Source organism: Lutra lutra, chromosome 10 (assembly GCF_902655055.1).
Source record: "Lutra lutra chromosome 10, mLutLut1.2, whole genome shotgun sequence".
Classification (NCBI taxonomy): domain Eukaryota; kingdom Metazoa; phylum Chordata; class Mammalia; order Carnivora; family Mustelidae; genus Lutra; species Lutra lutra.
Window position 1 is genome coordinate 94,522,666 of NC_062287.1, and position 23,263 is coordinate 94,545,928.

The 23,263-nt window shown below is 38.7% G+C and overlaps 1 protein-coding gene across 3 annotated transcripts in view; it reads left to right on the top strand.

The window, feature by feature from the left end:
• The first annotated feature begins 739 nt into the window (after window positions 1–739).
• The window catches only part of API5 (apoptosis inhibitor 5), a 28,571-nt gene continuing 6,047 nt past the window's right edge, over window positions 740–23,263 (top strand). For all 3 annotated transcript variants that reach the window (XM_047694012.1, XM_047694013.1, XM_047694014.1), the window contains exons 1-13: window positions 740–950; window positions 8,967–9,128; window positions 10,184–10,277; window positions 10,767–10,832; window positions 11,550–11,701; window positions 13,278–13,484; window positions 14,203–14,307; window positions 15,192–15,281; window positions 16,494–16,675; window positions 18,093–18,186; window positions 18,958–19,014; window positions 22,024–22,100; window positions 22,656–22,792. In XM_047694012.1, the coding sequence (XP_047549968.1) occupies window positions 882–950; window positions 8,967–9,128; window positions 10,184–10,277; window positions 10,767–10,832; window positions 11,550–11,701; window positions 13,278–13,484; window positions 14,203–14,307; window positions 15,192–15,281; window positions 16,494–16,675; window positions 18,093–18,186; window positions 18,958–19,014; window positions 22,024–22,100; window positions 22,656–22,792 (1,492 nt within the window). In that variant the 5' untranslated portion in view covers window positions 740–881. The remainder of the gene's footprint in view (window positions 951–8,966; window positions 9,129–10,183; window positions 10,278–10,766; window positions 10,833–11,549; window positions 11,702–13,277; window positions 13,485–14,202; window positions 14,308–15,191; window positions 15,282–16,493; window positions 16,676–18,092; window positions 18,187–18,957; window positions 19,015–22,023; window positions 22,101–22,655; window positions 22,793–23,263) is intronic.

Here is a 23,263-nt window from a genome sequence, read left to right on the forward strand (position 1 = left end):
CATCTCTATGCACATTTCTCTCAGAAACAAAACAAAACCTCACCAATTCCTTTCCTTATGCTCCCTAATCCTTTTTAATATTCTTAATCTGACCAAGGAGTACAAAAGCCAGGGAACTGTTTTGTGACTATTGCCTGTACATATTCGGCATAAACTGATCTGACTTTGAAATTTATTATCTATAATAGCTTAACGTTTCAACCCTGAAACTCTTCCACCCCTCATTCTGTTTATCTCCGGTTAAGATCACTTTTCTAGACAATGGGAGGGGTTTTTTTCTTGTTATTGTTTGTTGTTTGTTGTTGTTGTTTTTAAGATTTTACTTATTTGACTGCGAGAGACAGCGAGAGAAGGAACACAAGTAGGGGGAGTGGGAGATGGGAGTAGCTGGCTTTCTACAGAGCAGAGAGAGCCCAAGGCGTGGGGCTCGATTCCACGACACCTGGGATGGACCTGAGCCGAAGGCGGACGCTTAACGACTGAGCCCCCCCAGGCGTCCCAATGGGAGATCTTTGAAGAGCAGAAACGCAGTCATTTTTGCAGTTTCCTCCACCCCCACCGAGAACTCCTTCCCAGACACAATCCTTCAAAGGAGCCTGAGAGAATTTAATCATCTTTGTAGCTTTTTGCACAGCCAAGCGTTAGAGGGCGCTAGAACCCCGGGGGGGGGTGCATGGGCTGTCAATGAAGGCCGCTCCCAACGCGCACGTCTTTACGTAAACGTTGGGGGCGGAGCCGCCCGGAGCGCGGTGACTGGCGGCGGCACTGGCGGCTGCTAGAGGCGTAATAGTGCGGATCGCGGGCTTGGAGAACTTTAGAGGCGGCGGTGGCGCCGGCGACGAAGACGACAGCAGGAGCGGGCCCTGGGCTTGTCGCTCACCATGCCGACCGTGGAGGAGCTTTATCGCAACTATGGCATCTTAGCCGATGCTACGGAGCAAGTGGGCCAGGTAAGTCCCCGAGCGGCCTGCAGGGCCCGGCGCTCCGCGGCCTCTCGAAAGCGCTCCCCGGGCCGTGCGGGGGCTGCTGCTTCGTCCTCCAGCGGGCTCCCAGCGTCCCCGGCTGTTTCGTCGGGGTGGGCTCCTCTCGGAGTGTAGACTCTGGCTTCACCAGGGAGAGCGCGGGTCCCGGTCCCAGGCTCCTCCGCCTCCCTTTTCTCACCGTGCGGTTTCCTAACTCAGCCTCGTCTGCCAACCCCCCCGCCTCCCCGCTAATTCTCATCCCGAGTCTTGCCCTGCAGATGGCTCTTAAGTCTTTCTCCTTTCCGCTGGACCTCAGCCCATCGGAAGATGAAACAGAGTTTTCAAGAGGTTAAAAATGTCTTTGTCGAGGCGAAAAATCTGCTATTAATTTAGGAAGAGTGTTTAGCTCGCAAAAGTTTGTGAAAAACAGAAGAGGGGCCCTTTTCCCAGATGTTAACTAGGGCCTACGATTTCATTTATTCAGTACGGTTTGGGACGCCTACTACACACAACGGGCGCTGTGCCGGGCCCTGAAGGTACAGGATAGAAAGTTACCCGTGCTCTCCCCGAATGTACTTTCGTGAGGGAAACTAGCGAGAAGTAAGAAAGCTGGGTACCCGCCTTGGAAAGCGTTGTGGAGAAAATATAACGGGACCGTGCCGTGGCAGGGGGGAGGGGGAGAGTGCAGCTTTAAATAGAGTTGTCTGGCAAGAGCTCTCCGCAGTGTTTGCCCCAAGACACACAGTTTCAGCAGTGTTGAGTTGCCATACCGGCTTCTTTGTGAGTTTTCAAGCCCTGGAGTACATTGAACTGGAGTATATTGGACTTAAGGAGTTGGGATGTGTGTGTATATGTTTCCTTGGGAGAAGAACCAGGCTCTCCCAGGTAATCTTGATCATTGTTGTTAGAAATTCTATGCCATATCGTTTCAGTGCTTAGAACTTTGTGTGATTCTTCTGCTTGTCTCTTGCATGGAGTAGGAAGTAGAAGATCTGTAGTTTGCTACTAACATTAGCAAGGCTGTGTGGCACTGTCCCCCTCAGCCCCTTTTTCTGGGGCTGTGTAATTCAGGTAAATTCTTGGAAAAACTGTGATCGGTCATATTTTGATTTTGTTACTGTTCCTAGAAAGATTTAGAAGTAAAGATATCCTTTTTTTTTTTTTAAGATTTTTTTTTAAAAGATTTTATTTGTTTATTTGACAGAGAGAGATCACAAGTAGACAGAGGCAGGCAGAGAAAGAGAGAGAGAGAAAGAGAGGGAAGCAGGCTCCCTGCTGAGCAGAGAGCCCGATGCGGGACTCCATCCCAGGACCCTGAGATCATGACCTGAGCTGAAGGCAGCGGCTTAACCCACTGAGCCACCCAGGCGCCCCTTAAGATTTTATTTATTTATTTGAAAGAGAGATCACAAGTAGGCAGAGAGGCAGGCAGAGAAGAGGGGGAAGCAGGATCCCTGCTGAGCAGAGAGCCCGATGCGGGGCTCGATCCCAGGACCCTGAGATCATGACCAGAGCCGAAAGCAGAGGCTTGACCCATTGAGCCACCCAGGTGGCCCAGAAGTGAAGATATTCTTATTCATTGTGACAGATTTGAGGAATATTGTAGCAGATTGTTCTACCTAAAATTGACTTTGTTGCAGAGCAGCAGAGGAGATGGGGTAGAAACCAGGAGAGTGATACTCAGTTTGTAGATGGTGCCCTCCCAAAGAGGTAGATCAGAAATTTTTTAGGAAAACTTAGAAACTGTGTGCCTAGTCATGTCCCATACCCCCACCCTCATTCTTTACTGGATAGCAAAAAGGTTGACAGCCACCTGCTTAGAGTCTGTTAGGGCAAATAGAATCCAGACTGGAATTTACATATATGTTGTGAAGAATTAAGAATTGCTCACATTTTCCTCTTAATGTCATCTTTAATCTTAAGTACCGGGTAAGGTTGAGAGTTCTCCCTCAAGAGGTCAAAAATGTCTTTGTCAAGGCAAAAAATCTGCTTTTAATTTGGAAAGAGCTCTTAGGAGACAGAAGTTTGTGAAAACAGAAGAGGAGCTTTTTCATTCAGGCTTCAGTGAGGGTTATGCAGTACATTTTTTGATTGCCTACCATGTGCCACACACTGTGCCAGTTGCTAAAATTTTAGCACAATTTCTTGACATGATGTGAGATCGATACCTTCATGACACTCTAATGACAGCTGGCAGGCAGCTCTCTGATGCAAAAAGACCTGTGCATAATGAAGTGCAGTGATTGTCTCAGGCTCAGTGAATTCTGGGAGGTCTGAAGCAGGACGAATCCACAATGGCTACTCATTCTGCTCTATTGTGTAATAACTTTTCCCCTTTTAGAGAAAGGTCCTGAAACTGCTTACCAAAAAAGATAGTAGGTTTCAAGATACTACATATGAATTTTAACTAAAAGCAGAAGCCAACTTACTGGAAGGAACACCACTGATGATTTTTAAAAAATTTTTATTTACTTATTTGACAGAGATCACAAGTAGGCAGAGAGGCAGGCAGAGAGAGAGGGAAGCAGGCTCCCTGCTGAGCAGAGAGCCCAATGCGGGGCTCGATCCCAGGACCCTGGGATCATGACCTGAGCTGACCTGAGGTGACGGCAGAGGCTCAACCCACTGAACCACCCAGGTGCCCAGCACTGACAATTTTTTTTTTAAGGAGAGAAAGTGTTTACATTCTTCATGTAGCAAAGCCTGATTTTCAGTTAACTTACAAGGTTTACATTCAAGGGTTTAGTTTCCTGGCAGGTACCTTTCTGGACATTTCTGAGACCATATTTGAGTTTTTAGTCTAGAACTTCCTTCTAACATTTATTTTTATTTTTATCTTTTGTCAAAGATCAGAGTACCACAGTTGTTCATGCTGCTGCTGTTGAGGGGAGCGCCCTCTTCACTACTGTCAGTACTTCTTTCAGAGTAATGCTCTCTGAATATATTAGGAAAAACACAAGTTCCCTGGGGTTTTTGGCTAATTTTCCTCAGAATTATTCCTCAGAAGATCCTCAGATCATGAGCACCTGGGTGGCTCAGTCAGTTCAGCATCTACCTTTGGCTCAGGTCATGATCCCAGGGTCATAGGATTGAGTCCTGCATCTGCTCCCTGCTCAGTGCGGAGCCTCCTTCTCCCTCTGCCTCTGCTCCTCCCCCTGCTTGTGATCTCTATCAAATAAATAAATAAAATCTTAAAAAAAAAAAAACTCAGACCAGATCTTTCTCTTGATGAACCTTCTTGGCACTGCGTATTCATTTATAGTATTCCACATTTATATTTTATTTCATGTGAGGACTTCTCTTATTCCCTTACCAAATTATAAAGTCTTGAGGTTAAGACTCTTCTTTGTTTCTCTCCTTGCACTGTGCCTTGCCCTTCAGTAGACATTTTTTCTTTACAGTTGAAGAAATACATTCAAAGAGCAGGTATAATTATATTAATAATAAGGTTATACAATTAATATGTTATATAATGATATATCCATGTAATTACTGTGTGTACATGTATATATATATGAATGAAGATGAGAACTTTATACTCTCACATCATATATTTAAACCATGAGTGTGTTTTCTAATAAGCAAACCTGTAGTAATAAATTCTAAGTAAAGCATTATTTAATGCCTCAAGACCCTCCAGTCTGTCACTATACTTCCTTAATAAAGTGTTAATTCAGTATTTCCTATAAACTAGATTATTGAGTGAAGAGGAAAGTAGTAATATAGCTTAGCCTATCCGTTTCCTTTTTATGTCATACTTGAGAAATATGTTTGTTGGAACTATATCGTTTCTTCTCTAAAATAAATGTTTTGGGGCGCTTGGGTGGTGCAGTTAAGCGGCTAACTCTTGGTTTTGGCTCTCGTTGTGATCTCGGAGTCATGAGATTGAGCCCTGTGTAGGACTCCATGCTCAGGCAGTCTGCTTGAGAGCCTTTCTCCCACTCTCTGCCCTTCCCGCTGCTGCTTTCTCTCTCTAAAATTAATAAATCTTAATAAATAAATAAAATTTAAAAATTGTTTATTTCCTAGAAGCTGCATCCTGATCTCAAACATGGCTTTACCTGGCATGTCACTGATCACTTAAATATATTGGTTGTGTTTTGACAATCACTATCACAAATTTCTTATTGTAGAAGAAAAGTGCTGAATGTGGATTTTATTGTAGCTTGACTTTTTACTTGAAAATATTTTAGTGATTTCTTTAGACTTTGCTTTTTTAATTACCTATTAAAAGCATACACAAATACATAGTTTCAGAAATGCATTAAAATATTTACAATTAAAACTTCTTGTTAGGGGGCGCCTGGGTGGCTCAGTGGGTTAAGCCTGCTGCCTTTGGCTCAGGTCATGATCTCAGGGTCCTGGGATCGAGTCCCGCATCGGGCTCTCTGCTCAGCAGGGAGCCTGCTTCCCTCCCTCTCTCTCTGCCTGCCTCTCTGTCTACTTGTGATCTCTCTCTGTCAAATAAATAAAAAATCTTTAAAAAAAAAAAAACTTCTTGTTAGGATCACAAATTTATTTATCTATCTGAAATATACGGTTGTGTTGGAAGAGGAAAAAAGCAGTGCCGTGTAGTATTTGGAATACTTTATAATGGTTACAGTCTACCTGCCACTAAATCACTGTGATCATTGAAAATATCACTTATATTTTGTTTCCTGCTTGGAAAACCAGAAGTAATAACTATTTTAGAGAGATTCTGTAAAAAGTCTAATCCCTATGCTACAGTTAGAAGAAAAAGAACTGGCAAAGAAGAGCATTTTATTTTGCATTATATAAAGGGTAATCAGTGTGAAGTCTGTTAGTAATGTTTATAGAAATTATTTGATAAAATTGATGCTTTGATTTCTAGTTTGAATACGTTAAAGTGCTTAACTTTTCAAAGGAATTGCTGTGTTTGGGATGCTATATCTCAGTGTACATGCCTGTGTAGAGCCTATATTTAGGACTCACATTTTCCCTTTGACAGTCCTAGATCTGGCAAGCTTGCTTTCTCTCTTCCTTTGTTAAGAAAGATTTCAGGACTTAAAGAGGCTCGGTATTAGGCACAGGTCTTGACTTTAGAGCCTGTCAGAACTGTGTTCATGGGGCACCTGGGTGGCTCAGTGGGTTAAAGCCTCTGCTTTTGGCTCAGGTGATGATCCCAGGGTCCTGGGATCGAGCCTGGCATCGGGCTCTCTGCTCAGCGGGGAGCCTGCTTCCTCCTCTCTGCCTGCCTCTCTGCCTACTTGTGATCTCTGTCTGTCAAAATCTTTAAAAAAAAAAAAAAATGTGTTCAGGTCTGCTATTTGTCTAGCTGTGTAGCTCTGGACAAATTATTTCACTTTCTGAGTCTTGGTTTTCTCATCTGAAAAATAGGGATGGGGTGCCTGGGTGGCTCAGTTGGTTAAGTGTCTGCTTCCGCTCAGATCATGATCCCGGAGTCCTGGGATCTAGCCCTGGATGGGGCCCCGTGCTCAGCGGGGAGTCTGCTTCTCCCTCGGCCCCTCACCCCATTTGTGCTCTATTTCTGTCACTCTCTGTCTCTCTCAAATTAAAAAATAAAATATTTTTTTAAATAATAAAATAAAAGATAGGGATAGTAGTAACACCTAACTCACAGGATTACTGTGAGGCATGTACATAAGGCATTACTCAGTCCTGGTAGCTAATGATTCCTTTTTATTCTATTCAGATTTTTTTTTTTTAAGATTTTATTTATTTATTTGACAGAGATCACAAGTAGGCAGAGGCAGACAGAGAGGGGGGGGGGGGGAGGAGGCTTTCCGCGGAGCAGAGAGCCCGATGTGGGGCTCGATCCCAGGACTCTGGGATCATGACCTGAGCCGAAGGCAGAGGCTTTAACCCACTGAGCCACCCAGGCGCCCCGTGTTTTTTTGTTTTTTAATTCAGATTTTTTTTTCTTGACAATGAATTGTTTGAGGTAGGGATTTTTCATTTAGTTTTAGGCACTGTAAGGAATTTCTTCAAAAGACTTTATAAGTAAAGCTTAGTTTGATTTAAAGGAAATTGGATTTGATACCCTGCAAAAAGTAAGGGTGTCAGAACTGTTTAAAACTTCGGTTTTTATGAAGCCTGTCTGGAAGACATGAGGCAAAACACAGGAATGCACAGTGGTAGAGAAGTTAGCCATAGTTTTTCAGACCTTTGCATTAAAAAGTATGTAATATGCTTTGGGGAGGTTTTTTGGGAAACTTTTTTTTTTTTTTTTAAGATTTTTATTTATTTGACAGAGAGAGAGATCACAAGTAGTCAGAGAGAGAAAGGGAGAAGCAGGCTCCCCACCAAGCAGAGAGCCCTTTGCGGACCCTGAGATCATGACCTGAGCTGAAGGCAGAGGCTTAACCCACGGAGCCACCCAGGCACCCAGTGTGTAATATACTTTCGAAGTAGTGACTCCTGAAGATTGATTTTGTGTCTGCACTGCATGAAGAAGCTAACCTAATTCAGAAACATTTTTCTTATTTAGGAGTTGGTGTTATGTTTCATATATTAAGAGGAGTTGTCAATCAGTTGGTGGAATTTTAGGTTTTTTCGAACTAACTTTTAGAATTTATGTGTTTTTAGGTAGGTTGGGAGTATTTGAATTTTCAGTCTAGTATTTTGCAGAATTTATTAAAATCTGTACCTTAAAAAGATTTAATTGTGACTAGCCTTTTTGATACTGGAACACTTTATTTCTGATATTAAAATCCTTCATTAAGATCCTACTGTACCGGGGCACCTGGGTGGCTCAATGGGTTAAAGCCTCTGCTTTCAGCTCAGGTCATGATCCCAGGGTCCTGGGAGTGAGCCCCGCATCGGGCTCTCTACTCAGCAGGGAGCCTGCTTCCTCTCCCTCTCCCTCTGTCTGCCTTTCTGCCTACTTGTGATCTCTGTCTGTCAAATAAATAAATAAAATCTTTAAAAAAAAAAAAAGATCCTACTGTACCTAAATAACTTCGTATTTTGCTTAATTTTTTCCACTTAACATAGTATCGTCCATGGAAAGAGTTATTATGAAACTGAAGTGTGGGCAGTTCTATAATCCACTGGATTTTTATTGGTTATTTTCCTTTTGGTGGCATCGACGTATCCAGAGCACGTATCTAAAGCAGAGCATTGCCTTGAACAGAGTAAACACTACGTTGTGTGCACATTTGGTACCATTATCATCATGTTTAATGTTTTCAGTAATTAGAAATTTTATCCATATGTCCAAACAGAACGTGTATCTACAGTCTGAGGATTTATCATTCCTGTTTGCTAGCTTGATCCTTGTCATTTAAGAAAAGGACTGGTTTGGAGGCAAAGGGTGTGAGTGGGAGTGGGGTCTTGTTCGCCCTTCACATTATGAGTATCTGAGGGAGATCACTTCTGAAAGATTTTTTATTTTTTGTTTTTTGTTTTTAAGGAAACAAATGAGGGGCTTCTAGGTGGCTCAGTCAGTTAAGCATCCACCTCTTGATTTCAGCTCAGGTCCTGATCTCAGGGTCATGAGGTCAAGCCCTGTGTTGGGCTCCGTACTGAGCATGGAGTCTGCTGGAGACTCCCTCTTTCCCTCCGTTTCCCCCTCTCCCCACCCCTCCACCTTGTGTGCTGTCTGTCTCTCAAAAATAAATAAGTGAAAGGAAACAAGTGAGCTTTGAATGTATTCTAATAAAAACTTAAATATGTGACATTAGAATCTATCTTAATCCAAAAGTTGACTATCTAGAAAGTATTCAAGGTCAGGGTCAGTAATCAACAGTACAAGGAAGCTTTGATGTGTCAACAGACTATTTGCTTTCTGCATTTAAAATTCAAGTCATCCTTCTCTCTTCCCCAACTGACAGATAATGCATGGGCATGGGGCATGCAAGGGAGAAGATGGTAGGAATATAGGTGTCCGATTTAAACGGTAAAACTCCAAACATAAGCCCTACTTTTTAGCCTATGTAAAACTTTCCTAATTTAACGCAGACTCGAGTTTGTTTAGCTTCCCATCCTTAAAATTCTTCTTTTCTGCTTTATTCTTTCTTTCAGCATAAAGATGCCTATCAAGTGATACTAGATGGTGTGAAAGGTGGTACAAAAGAAAAAAGATTAGCAGCCCAGTTTATTCCGAAATTCTTTAAACATTTTCCAGAATTGGCTGATTCTGCTATCAATGCACAGTTAGACCTCTGTGAGGATGAAGATGTATCAGTAAGTTTATGATTGATGCTTTCAACAAGCTTGCAGATGTCTCACTTGCCATACTTCCAGTGTGCAGCTAATGTAATTGAAACACCAGTTGTATCCATGCACAGTGAAATACTGCAGTGTCATTTGGCATGATGCCATACTGAGGCTTAAATGTGTTTGAGAAAATGTATTCTCTTTCACCACCTTTCAACTGTGAAAAATGCATGGAATTACAAAATACTTTGTTTTGCTTATCTGTTATCCAATGGTAAAAATGGGTTGTGGCTCACATTTTTTCATAGAGTGTTATATATTGTGCACATGAAATTAGACTAATGTTTTCAGTCAGTTTGTACTTGCTTAGATATTTAAAATATTGTTACATCTTATAGTTTCAACACCCCAAAATACTGTGTATAGCAAAAAAATAATTTGTCTATGTAATTATTACATGTGACTCTAGAAAAAGAAGAAATCGTTTTTCCTTGGAACAGAATTAACTGTCAGCATTCTGGCTTCTGATTCAGGTTCCTAAGAACTTTAAATTATCACCTCCTGGCTTTTCAAATAAAATTAGTGAATCACCAACATTTCATGCACAATTTGCTAGATATAAGTCCTATCCATTTTTATTTTAAACTAAATAAGCCAGGCCCACAAATTTGGAATTAAGTACACAATATATTCACAGATGTTATATTGAATAGTTAATACTGGAAATTCTAAAGTAAATATAGTTATTAGATAGGTCATTGCCACTCTAGCTGTTCTTAAGGGCTACTGCAGTATGTGCCCAAAGGTAGTAAAGACCCAACAGTTACATGTAATCAGTGTATAAATTGTTGTTAATGATCTCAAATCTGTCTACTCTGGTCAGTAATCGTATTTAACATCCCTTTCTACCACATATTTAATTATTCTGTAAGCTTGACTTTAATATTGGAGCAAATTATTTCTAAAACAGCTAGAAGTCTCATGTTTTATATTTTGGTGACTCATATGCCCCGAATTATGGTTTCTCTGAGGTTTTAGTTTTCCTTAACTTTGGTTAATTTTTTGTTTAAAATTGTATTCAGATTCGACGACAGGCAATTAAAGAGCTGCCTCAATTTGCCGCTGGAGAAAATCTTCCCCGAGTGGCAGATATACTAACCCAACTTCTGCAGACCGGTAAGGAATTTTATTATTACCCTTTTATCTAAATATAACTTCTCTTTGAAAAATTAACTCTGTTTTTCAGCTTTTTTTTTTTTCCTTTATGGCTGAAGGTACTACTTCCAATTGAAATTAAAATTCTTTTTTTTTCATTCAGTAGTTTGAAGCTTACTGGATTGTGATTATCTAATTCCTCATGTTTTGCTTTGTTTTTAATTGTTTATAAAGACATACTGATTCTTTTGGGAATTTTGATGTATCATGATTTCCCCCCAATTTGCTGTAGTTTTTTAATTGTACATCTTAATGCAAAAGCTTTCCTGCTATGCCAGATCAGGTTCTTTACCTTTATAGGGAAGGTGTATTTTCTTGGTACTTGAGAAGAATGCTTAGTTATGTCTGCTTTCAATATAGTCTCTGAGAAATTATGCTGAATTTTAGGTTTGAAAATGAAGCAAATATTTTCATTCATTTTATACATTGTACTACTTTTTCTCTATCCAGATGACTCTGCAGAGTTTAACTTAGTGAACAATGCCCTGTTAAGTATATTTAAGATGGATGCAAAAGGTAAGGCCTGCTTCTTGTTCTGAATTGTGCTTGATGTGTTAAACAAAAATTGGGCAGCTTGGCATTATTCATTAAGGATAAAGTCAGATTCACCCAGAAATCTATTTCATAAAAGTTCTAAGTGTTCTTTAAAAAAGCTGCTTAGCAGGGCTTCCCAGGTGGCTCAGTTGGTTAAGTATCTGCCTTTGTCTCTGGGCATGATCCCAGGGTCATGGGATTAAGCCCTGCATCAGGCTCCCCGCTCAGTGGGAAGCCTGTTTCTCCCTCTCCCTGCTGCTCTGCCTACTTGACCCCACCCCCTTCTCTCTCTCTGTCAAATAAATAAATAAAATCTTAAAAAAAAAGGCACAACCTATTAGTGATGCAAAAGAACAGCAGAAGTAATGGCAAAAACAAATCAAACTTTTCCATTAGTAATCTGTTGAAAGACTCTCCTTGCCACATAAAAGAAATTCTCCAAAATACCTGGGTTTATTTATTATTAATAATGATTAAAGGGGGAAAGTCATGCTCACATTGATTCTGAATCCATGAACAAAGCATGTGATTACTGTTATGGTTGGGGCTATAGAAATTTCAGACTAATTTAGCCAGAATCTATGATATTCAGGATGTTTATTAACTCACTGGAAAAGAAATATTGTTAAATGAGTTAAATGGAAAAACGTCATGAAGATATATAATTGACTTGCTACGTACAACTGTTTTGTTTTGCAGGGACTTTGGGTGGTTTGTTTAGCCAAATACTTCAAGGAGAGGACATTGTTAGAGAACGAGCAATCAAATTCCTTTCTACAAAACTTAAGACTTTACCAGATGAAGTCTTAACAAAGGAAGTAGAGGAACTTATACTAACTGAATCCAAAAAGGTAAGCTTTAGATCATTTAACAGGATTTCCCTACAGTAGAAGAACATATCTGAAATTAGCAGTATGTATGTGGTGCCTGCGTGGCTCAGTTAAGCTTCTGCCTTTGGCTCAGGTCATGATCCCAGGGTCATGGGATTGAACCCTGCATCAGGCTCTCCACTCAGCACAGAGTCTGCTTCTCCCTCTACCTCTCCCCATGGCTTGTGCTCTCTCTCCCTTGCTCGCTGTCTCTCCCAAATAAAATCTTAAGGGAAAAAAAAAAAAAAGATGAAATTAGCTGTGTATAAAATTATATATTCCATTAAAACCGCCATAGAAGTCATGCTTTTCTTATATGGTATTTTGCATTTTGGTTATCAGTAATGATGAATCAGCCTGTTAATTTAAAGGGATGTGACCACATTTAAATCTTTGTGGTGTTATCCTCAAAATTTATGTATTCTTCAGTACTCTGTGCAAATCATTTCCTTCAGGGAGATTTTTACCTAATTTCCACTCCTTTCCCCAGTTTTAGGATATTCTCCTTATAGTATTCTGGATCAATTCAAAATGACAAGGAAACAGATTGAAATGCCTCTTCCCCCCCCCCCCCCCCATCTTACCCAATATCATTCTAAGCTCAGGAGACCAAGCTTATCTGTGCTCCCAGCATCTAGCATAGCTAGGCATGCTAATATTTGCAACGTTTGTCACAGCTAACTTTTCACTCATAAAGTGCCAAAGTTGGAAGATCATTGCTTTGATATATATGTTCAGGAAAAATCAGAATTGTACTAACACCACTGACTTGTTTACTGAGGAGATTTCTTCAGTGAGAGCAAAAGGAGCAGCTCTCCAGCTGGGAATATCAACATATTTTACTTATGCCCCAGCTAATAACCTGGCGGAGTATGTCATAATTGCTTGTTTCTTCGATAGGTGACTAGAAAGGCTTAGGCCTACTCATGTGGACTTGTATGGTCTCCTATTTTGTATATAATTGCCTAATTAATGTGAATTAATAAACTAAATAATTTATTGTTGCTTTTATTTTTAAAGTTTTATTTTTTTTAAGTAATCTCTATACCTAATGCGGGCCTTGAATTTACAACCCCAAGATCAAGGGTCACATACTCTACTGACTGAGCCAGGCAGGCAGCCCAAGCTGCTTTTACATATAGGAAACTTAATCTGATTTGACAGTCGACTATAGAATTCTACTTTTTTTTGCTCTCACCACCCCTCCAAAGAGCCTTCTTAGTCTGTTTTTTCTTAGCTATTCTCCTGTGAAATTTTAATGCCACAGATACACTGTATCTGTTTATGCACTCTTTGTGTATCTGTACTTTATACATAAAAGAAGTACATTTCATAAGAACCAGGTTTTGCATCTTTGGAGACCATATCTCGCCCCACTGAGAATGCACGGTGTACTGTAAAGCTAAACTGACTGAAGCCATGTCCTCTCAACAGTGTTTCAGAAATACGAACAACAACCTGACTTTAATAAGGGAAATAACTTTGTTAACACCGTTTTAGTATTGCTCTTTTTCACTCAAGTGATAACAGTACTATAATTCTGAATTGTCTTTTCTAGGTCCTAGAAGATGTGACTGGTGAAGAATTTGTCCTGTTCATGAAGATACTCTCTGGGTTAAAAAGCTTGCAGACAGTGAGTGGAAGGCAGCAACTCGTAGAACTGGTGGCTGAACAGGCCGACCTGGAACAAACCTTCAATCCCTCGGATCCCGACTGTGTGGACAGGCTCTTACAATGCACTCGGCAGGCAGTACCCCTCTTCTCTGTGAGCTCTTTGTTTTATCTAGTTGCTATTTTGATTACTCTGTTGAAGCTTATATTTCTATAGATATTCACTTGAACATTCTCCTCAAGCTTTTGCATAAAATAGTAACACAGTGGAGTGAATATTACTTTATGGAACCCTTGGTGGTGGGGTTGATGAGAGCCCAAAGCAGCAAGAAATTTCTTTTTAAAGTCTTGCTTAGAGATTTTTTTTAAAGTCTAGAAAATTTTGCATCAACATTTTATGGTTTTGGCTGAATTTTTAAACCATTTGGTTCAGTAATTTAGCTTTTTTCTGTAAATTTTCTAGGAGATCGTTGTTTTAGGTAAATATACTCTTTTCCTCTGGCTTTGTGATTCCTCTGGCCATGAGTCTTCTTGGATTTGCATAGAATAGTTTGAAAAACACTGTGTAAAGGACTCCTCCCTTTTGAAAAATGTACAGAATTCAACGCTAAAATATCCCCAAAAGTTTGACATGAGATTTGAGGAAGAGTTTGAAAATTTATAGAGGTCCAGATGCTCCAGATTACTTTGCAAAAAAGTGTATATTGTCTACCAACGTTATTTCTGGGGTGCCTTGGGGTACGGACTGTGTTGTATTTATAGCCACAGTACTTGATATCATGCTCAGCATTTATTGGATGGCATTGTTATATTTGAAAGAATATATACCCCTCCCTTTTTTTGACAACTCACTGTTCTTTGGACTTTTACAGAAAAATGTGCATTCCACAAGGTTTGTGACTTACTTCTGTGAGCAGGTTCTCCCTAACCTCAGTTCCTTGACTACCCCAGTGGAGGGTCTCGATATACAGTTGGAGGTAAGACAAAAACATCTGCTTTTTAGTACTAAAAAGACATTCCCATATTTTAACATAAATAACATAGAGTTCTGATTTCTAAGAGAGTAAAGGTATGATGGCTAGCTAGTAATCTGTCCCAGAATTAACCACATAGGAATGCTTTTTGAATTTAATGAAAGTTTGCTGCAGTGGAAAAGCACTGCATATAGTGTTCATGATACTCTCTCTCTTGGTAGCCTTAATACTTCAAGGTGTTTAATTCATGACTGTTTCTTTCTCTATCCGTAATTGATAAGAGCCAGATTTAAACTGGGTTAATACAAAATATCCTTTATCCTTTTTCCAGTTTTCCACTCTCCTCTGTATCTCAGCTGTAATGTACACACACATTTTTTTCACAGCACTTGTAATATTTGTTTATCACTCCACATTTAATTGATTCCTCTCTAGATTCTCAGAATCTAGTGCTGAGCCTGATTCTGAAAGGCACTTAATAATGATTGTTGAATTGGGCTGAAATGTGGACATGTGTGTGCCATTTCCCTCATAGGTTTTTTGTGATAGAGAAGAGTCCTACTATGTACTGATGCTGTCATTTGCTTCAGATGTCCTGGGTTTGACTTACTAGACTGGGACTGAGTAAAGGAGAGTTGAACCTCGAGAATAGTAGCAACTACAAATACTTTGAGTTAGTGTCCAGAGACTAAATTTAATAGCAAATGAAGCCCATCTAAATGTTAATAAATAATTCTTTGCTGTTAAGAATTCTTCCTAAGTATCTCTTCGTAGTACAGTATTAAGCTATAGCAGAAAGCAGCCTTAAAAGTTACCTAGAATCATTCTTATTTTACAGCCCTCACCTATTCAAAAAAAAATTAATAACCGTGAATTATTTGTTTTAGGTATTGAAACTATTGGCAGAGATGAGTTCATTTTGTGGTGACATGGAAAAGCTAGAAACAAATTTAAGGAAACTATTTGACAAGTTACTGGTAAGAACTTTTTTCTTTTCTTAATGGCATAGTCAGTATGTAATCCCAAAGTCAAATAGTGTGGTGTAATTTGTAGAGAACCAACTTTAGAAATCCAAATTAGATAGAATAATTCTAGCAAGTATTTTTAGTTCAGGCCACATGTTGTCTACTTTTAAAAGAAAATCTTTGGCATTTCTTCTGTTTTTGATGGTTTGCATAAAAGATAATACAGGATCTTTATAGTAAGTTTTTCTGCTATTCCTTTATCAAAATACTTTTCACATTTGCTCCAGGTCACCTTCCAGGTTGCTGCCTAAGGCCAAGTAGTAGCTAGAGCAGCCAGCAAATAAAATCATTTTAAGTCATAATTGGGAGAAAGTAGGCCATCTGATAAAATCATTATCAGCATCACCAAGTGCTTTTCTTGTTGGATGTAAACACTTGTGTAACTGACACAGTGCGTGATAAGCACTAGACCTGTAGTATGAATTGAATCATGTAATATCTGGAGCTCATCCAGACCTGTACACCTTCCCCGGGGTGTGATAGCACTCATACTGAATGCCTTTGGAAGTACTTGGACTGTAAGGAGAGTCAAACAGTGTGGGAAAATGTTCAGAAAAGATTTTTGGATTAGCATAATAAATGATTAAAAGCATCAGCTTTTGATGGCAAACCAAGATTGAATCCTGATTCTTCATCATGGACTTTTTCACCATAGAAAAATTACCTCAGATTTTCGTTCCTTCATTTGTATAAGTGTACCTAATAAATGTTACTAGCAAGGCGCTTAGGTGGCTCAGTGGGTTAAAGCCTCTGCCTTCGGCTCAGGTCATGATCCCAGGGTCCTGGGATCGAGCCCCGCATCGGGCTCTCTGCTCAGCAGGGAGCCTGCTTCCCTTCCCTTTTAATCTCTGTCTGTCAAATAAATAAACAAAATCTTTAAAAAAAATTTAAAAATAAAAAATAAATGTTACTAGCTTCTTCACTGTCAGGAGGAGTAGTAGCAGTGGTGGAGGTAGCAGCAGCTACAACAGAGGTTAATATAGAGGGGTTGACAGGCTGGGTCATTGATCTGATGGGTAAAAGGGATATCTTACCTAAATTTCTGATTTTGGTAGTTTTTAATGCTTCATGCCCTAAAAGCCTGCTCTGTAGTCACTTCACTGTTTGTTTATAATTAGAGCATTTATGGCAGATGGCAAATATCTCTATATTTTAATCTTTTAGGAATATATGCCTCTTCCTCCAGAAGAAGCAGAAAATGGGGAGAATGCCGGTAATGAAGAACCCAAGTTGCAGTTCAGCTACGTGGAATGTTTGTTGTACAGCTTTCACCAGTTGGGCCGAAAACTTCCAGATTTCTTAACGGCCAAACTGAATGCCGAAAAACTGAAAGATTTTAAAATTAGGTGATGTATGATTGAAGGTCCAATCCTTGACAAAGATGATGGCTATCTTGATACGCCCTTGATTTTCTTCTCCTTTTACAAGAGCTGTGTCCCCACCCTGCCTTACCTGGTGGGTTAAAATGGAAGATCCACAAAACAGGAATGTATATAAAAGTGTGGCATAAAAACCCATGTGGGGGAGAGAACTTTTTCAAAAACAAACTCACTCTTCCCACTTGTTTTATGATCTTGAGCAGGTTCCCAACCTCTCTACTAACCCCCTGATTTTCCTCAGCAGTTACTTTAAATGAGAACAGCAGCTGCCTCATAGAGTTGTGAGAATTAGACAGTGAATAGAAAGCTTTGAGCACTGTGCCTGGCACATAATGGGTACTCTGTAAATTGGAGTTGCTGTTGTTAAGGTCTTAGAGTATTCTAGGGGAGCAGCACTGGAGAAATCATAAGTTGTTTTCACGAACACACTTGTATGGAATCATTTTATTAACAACTACACACCTTAAAATTTGAAATGCTTAGCCACTGTATCATCTGTTACTGTCCTCTATTGTTTGGTAAGGCAGTGGTTTAATACTTGGTGAAACATTTGATCGGAAGCAACAAGTTAAGGGCATCTGGGTGGCTCACTGGATTGAGCCTCTGCTTTCGGCTCCGGTTGTGATCTCAGAGTCCTGGGATCAAGCCCCGCATCGGGCTCTCTGCCCGGTGGAGAGCCTGTTTCTCCCTCTCTGCCTGCTTGTGTTCTCTCTCTCTGTCAAATTAATAAATAAAATCTTTAAAAAAAAAAAAAAAAAAGCAACAAGTTAAATTCCTGCAAAAATTAAAAAATGATGCCAGGTTATTAAGCAGAGTTCTAGAAGTCAGCAGGATGGGGCTATATACTGCCTTTCTTTCGTATATTATCTGGGAACAAACTTGAAAGGGGTATTTCTTTGAACCCTTAGAGATTTATATGCATTTATAGTACATTCTCAGATCAGCAGTTTTATTTTTAACTAGACCTTGACCATCAAACACTGTCCATTGTCAGCAGATAAATATGTAGAGGTTACGTGATTTGTGTAAGGTCACTTGACCTTCAGTTGGTCATTGAAAGAGAAGAACTGAGGCCATCGATTCTGATCTGTGGTTCCTGAATGGTTCACTCTGACTGCGCCTTACAGGTTAACATATCAAGCACAGTGTTACAGATCTTACCCTTGCCAGATTTAGTATGGACTTATTCCCGTTTTTGGTAAAGGAAAACTTTTTATTTTGCTTATTTATGTATCTCTTGGGATCATATATTGATAATAAAAAAAGTTCCTCAAAAAAATGACCTTTATTAGTTAAGAACTTTTAGCTATAGTAGAAGATTCTCTGAATTTAAAAACAAAATTGAAGTGGTGATTTGCTAACCAACCAATACTTCTTTATTTAGGCTGCAGTACTTTGCACGGGGACTGCAGGTTTATATCCGACAACTTCGCTTGGCTCTGCAGGGAAAAACAGGCGAAGCCTTAAAAACAGAAGAGGTAAGAATACTGGGTCACATCTTGTAAGGAAATTTTTTATAATAGCCAACATGTACTGCAAATTCAGTCTCAATTCGTATGTCGAAATGTAACATTTGACTTCATTTGAACTGGTAATACAAGTCTGTGTTGAAGATACCATATGATATTAGAAGATTGCCTAGTTATTTGCTAAATTATATTTTTATCCTCGTTGAAATATCTCGAATATGTCCAAGTTTGTGAGCAGTGTTACAAACTTAGATACATACCAGTCTTTCACTAGGGTCTCATTAGCACATTTTGTTCAAATATTTGATTGATGATGTGATATTTTAATTTTTACCTTTTGGAAAAATAGCAATTTACATTGAAAAAAGGATTAAATTGCCAATTCTAAACCAAACTGTATGTGTGTTTGTGTTGGGATTTTTGGATTTCTCTCATCTCAGCTATTGTGATCAATCTTCATCACACTTCTCATGAAATATTTTAAGTTTTCATTATGTCTTCCTATAACTTAAGCTAATGAGTTTTAAAACAACTCATATATACGTAAGACCAGTCTTTCACTCATTTTTTCAGATAAGTGGTAGATAACACTTTAATATTCTAACCTGTCAAGAGAACATAAAGATTATTTGCTTTCTTTGCCATTTCTACACTGGTTTAGAGTCAAGAAGTGGGAATAAGCAGAAATGACTCTGAAAGAAAAGTATAATTATTCCAGTTCTATATGGGAATGGGATATGCATCATAAAAGTTATTGGCACTTTTGTTTTCCTTTTGCAGAACAAGATTAAAGTTGTTGCACTGAAAATAACAAATAATATTAATGTTTTAATCAAGGTAAGTGTTCTTTCTTACCCAGTCCTTCCAGCTAGCTAGAAAGTTTGTGCAAGAGGTTATCCATGTGTCTTTAGATCTGTAATGATACCATTGTATTCCAGGCATTCGGCCTTTTAAGGCTTTATGCTTTCTGTAATACCAAGTGCCATTTCTTTAGCTATCATAAAGTCATTTAAAAGTTATTGCAGAAGGTACTGCAGTCAAAGGGAGGCATGGAGATTTTCTCTGACCCAAAGCATTGGAACAAATACATTTAGACTCAGAAATTTCACGGACTTAAGTTCTGCTGGTCTGTTGGGTCCTTTCAAATGGCCAGTAAAACCCCACTTTGCTTACATTAAGGATGAACAAGCCTGTGTGGCCCTTGAAATGTTTCCCTATAGTCTCTTCTGTTAACTTGTCTATATAATAAATTTAGAGCTTTCTGTACTGTAGGCTAAGATGTACCTTACCATCAAACCATAAATACACATAAATACACAGTTCTCTTTACCCTCCCCAGGTAAACATTAATCTGAACAGAAGACAATCTGAGAGGGGAAAAACAAAAAGAATCACAACAAAGTAACCATCACTTATTTCTATAAGTCAACAGTATTATAGCCAGGTGGAAAAAGCAATGAGTTTTCTAAAACCTAGAGCACAAAGCCTGATAATAACAAAATTAGGACTGGTGGTATACTCCTAACTCTAATCTGGTAACTTTCCCATGGAATCATTACTTTTTATCAGAAGAGAGGGAAACTTTTCAGAGAAAGCAACAGTGAGACATTAAGGAATGAGTATCATGGAAAGAGAAGAGGTGCGAGTACTCCCATCTCCTAAGAAAATCTTATAATTTTACTCCTTTTATTTATTTATTTTTTAATTTAAATTCAAGTCAGTTAATGTAAGTGTAGTCGTGGCTTTAGGAGTAGAATTTAGTGACCCATCACTTACATATAACAGCCAGTGCTCATCCCAGCAAATGCCTTCTTTATACCCATCACCCATTTAACCCATTCCCCACCCACCTCTCCTCCAGCACCCCTCTGTATGGCCTCCCTCTGTTTTTATCTTTTTTCTTTTTTTAAGATTTTATTTATTTATTTATTTAGAGAGAAAGTATGAGAGGGGAGAAGGTCAGAGGGAGAAGCAGACTCCCCACTGAGCAGGGATCCCGATGTGGGACTTGATCCCGGAACTCCGGGATCATGACCCAAGCCGAAGGCAGTCGTCTAACCAACTGAGCCACCCAAACGCCCCCTCTGTTTTTATCTTATTTTTCTTTCCCTTCTCCTGTGTTCCATCTGTTTTGTTTCTTAAATTCCACGTATGAGTGAAATCATGATCGTTCTTTGTCTTACTTATTTCACTTAGCTTAATACACTTCTGTTCCATCCCCATTGTTACAAATGGCCAGCTTTCATTCTTTTTGATGGCTGAGTAATATTCTAATATATATGTATGTATAAACATGCACACCCACAAACACACGCCACATTTTTTTTATCCATTCATTGGTCAATGGACATTTGGGCTCTTTCCATAAGTTTAGCCACTACTTATTTCAAACCTTAAAAATAATAATTTCAAACAGTGAATTCATATATCAAAATGTGATTTTTTTGAGAAATAATTTATACATATCATTGTTATCAGTTTAAAGTATATACGATTAACATACATATACGATGAAATTATTACTACTACAAATAGATTCAGCCAACATCCATTTTCTCATATATAGATAGAGTAAAATTCCTTTCTTTAATAACATTATCATATGTTAAATGAGTCTAGTTAGAAACCTCAAGCATTTTTGATCCAAAGGACTTTACCGCTAATTCCCTGCATTTATCTGGCACAGTAGACTTGTTTCATATCATGATGGTTTTTATTAATGTTTAACTGTAGAAAGAACAGTTTAATCAAATTTTACTGATATATAAAAATCAGAGTGGGCTGCCTTAGTGTCTTAGTCGGTTGGGTGTCTTACTCTTGGTTTCAGCTCAGGTCATAATCTCACAGTCCTGGGATTGAGCCCCATTTTTGGCTCTGCACCAATATAGAGTCTGCTTCATATTCTTTCCCCCCATCTGTCCCACACACTCTTTCTCTAATAGATACATGAAATCTTTTTTAAAAATCAAAGTTAAAGCTGATAAGAAATGTTAGGTAAAAAACTAATAATAAATATGTTTAGAAATCCATCTAAATTTTGAGGATATCATGAGGTTAGATTATTTTAGTTACTTTAACATTTAAATTCAGCAAACATTTGCATTACCATATACTAATAACTTGGTATTTAAGTCTTGTGGGTTTTTCCTTTATTGGTAACTTATAGATATTTGAGAAGAAGAAAAATATTAACCAGGCCTTTAGTTTTCTAGTTTTGTTCTAATTTTGAAACACTTAAAAATTTGCAAAAGCAAATATAGTTTGCACCATTATTTTTCCCTTAAGGCACCTCAGTGACTGCATCTGTGCAAAAGAAATATTTAAGACTTCATTTTATTACAGTTGATATATTTTATCCTGGAATTCTAAACGATCATTTAGAAAAAAGTTAGCTAGGGATGCCTGGGTGGCTCATTTGGTTAAGCATCTGCCTTTGGCTTAGGTCATGATCCCAGGGTCCTGGGGTCAAGCCCCATGTCAGGCTTCTTCCTCAGTGAGTCGGGGTCTGCTTCTCCCTCTCCCTTTGCCCCACACCTCGTGCTGGAGCTCATGTGCTCTCTTTCTCTCTCTCTCAAATAAATGAATAAAACAAAACAAAAAAAAAAACTTTGCTACAGTTTCTGAAGTGATACATACAAAATGACATTAATGAAGTGTAATAGATATAATTTGTAAACAAAATCGTCTGTTTATTTTTTCTCATGCAACTTTTTTTTAGGTGAACAAGGATAGATAAGAACTTATTCTCTCCTAAACTTTAAGATGTCTCCATGTTTCTTACCCTCAACCACCATTCTCCATACCACCAGATATATTAGAAATCTTGTCTTCATTTTGTCTTTTTAGGATCTCTTCCACATTCCTCCTTCTTATAAAAGCACAGTAACATTATCCTGGAAACCTGTACAGAAGGTTGAAATTGGGTAAGATATATTTAAAAGAATTGTAAGTGTTCTAATAGTTATGATTTATAAATATGAAAATCTGAATTTAGATGTTATATTTATTATACAGAAGAGTATCTTACCAGTTAAATTGTCTTTTTTTTTTTACTTTTTTTTTATCCAGTTAAATAGTCTTAATAAGATGTTAAAATATGAGTATTAGAAGCATGACTTAAAATATAAAGTCTAATTGCAGTGTATATCAAATAAATAGGTACAGAATAACCCTGGCATTTTCAGGGTTGTCTGTACTTCTGTGGCATAGACTTTTGACAAATTTTACAAACTAAGTCATTTGCCCTTAAAATTTTGTAATCACATATTCCAGAGTATTTTCAAGCCTTGTAAATCCCCTCTGGCATTGTGTGGATTACAAAGGCACAGTTAATTTGATGACCTCAGAATGTTATTTCCTTTTTTCTGATGTAACTATCATCTTTGGGATGTCTTTTGTAACTGATACGCTAAATCACAAGGGTTTTAATGGCCTCTGGTAATAGAATTTTTTTATTGCCATTCTTCTTACCATTATAGGCAGAAGAGAGCCAATGAAGATACAACTTCTGGTTCACCACCCAAGAAATCTTCAGCCGGACCAAAAAGGGATGCCAGGCAGATATATAATCCTCCTAGTGGGAAATATAGCAGCAATTTGAGCAACTTTAATTATGGTGAGCGTTTCCGTTTGGGTACAAGCAATATGAGAAATTAGGCAGAAATTGTGTAACAGTTTATTTTAATTATTAATTATATATAGTCACATATATAATGCCTTTTTCCACTGACTTCTGAGGTAGCTTGGGAAATGAGAGCTATTGGGGAAACCAGTTACCCCATTTCTTTCTAACGTTCCTTATGGGCTCACTAAATAGAGCATGCGGTACTTAGGAAAGAACTTAGAGAAGATAATATGCCTCTTGTATTCAGAGGAAGGAACAAAACGAAGGAAGTTGGCATGAACCACCCATTCCTGGTTTTCCCTGTTGTAACTTCAAGGCAAGACATCCTGTGCATTCTCCCTCAGGAGTAGTTACAGCTTCTGGCAGATGTGAGGATATCAGTAATCTTCTTGGACCTTTTCTGCCTCCTGCTTGTCTTCCATCTTCTTAACTATTTGAAAAGGAAAAGTCCTAGAAGTGGAG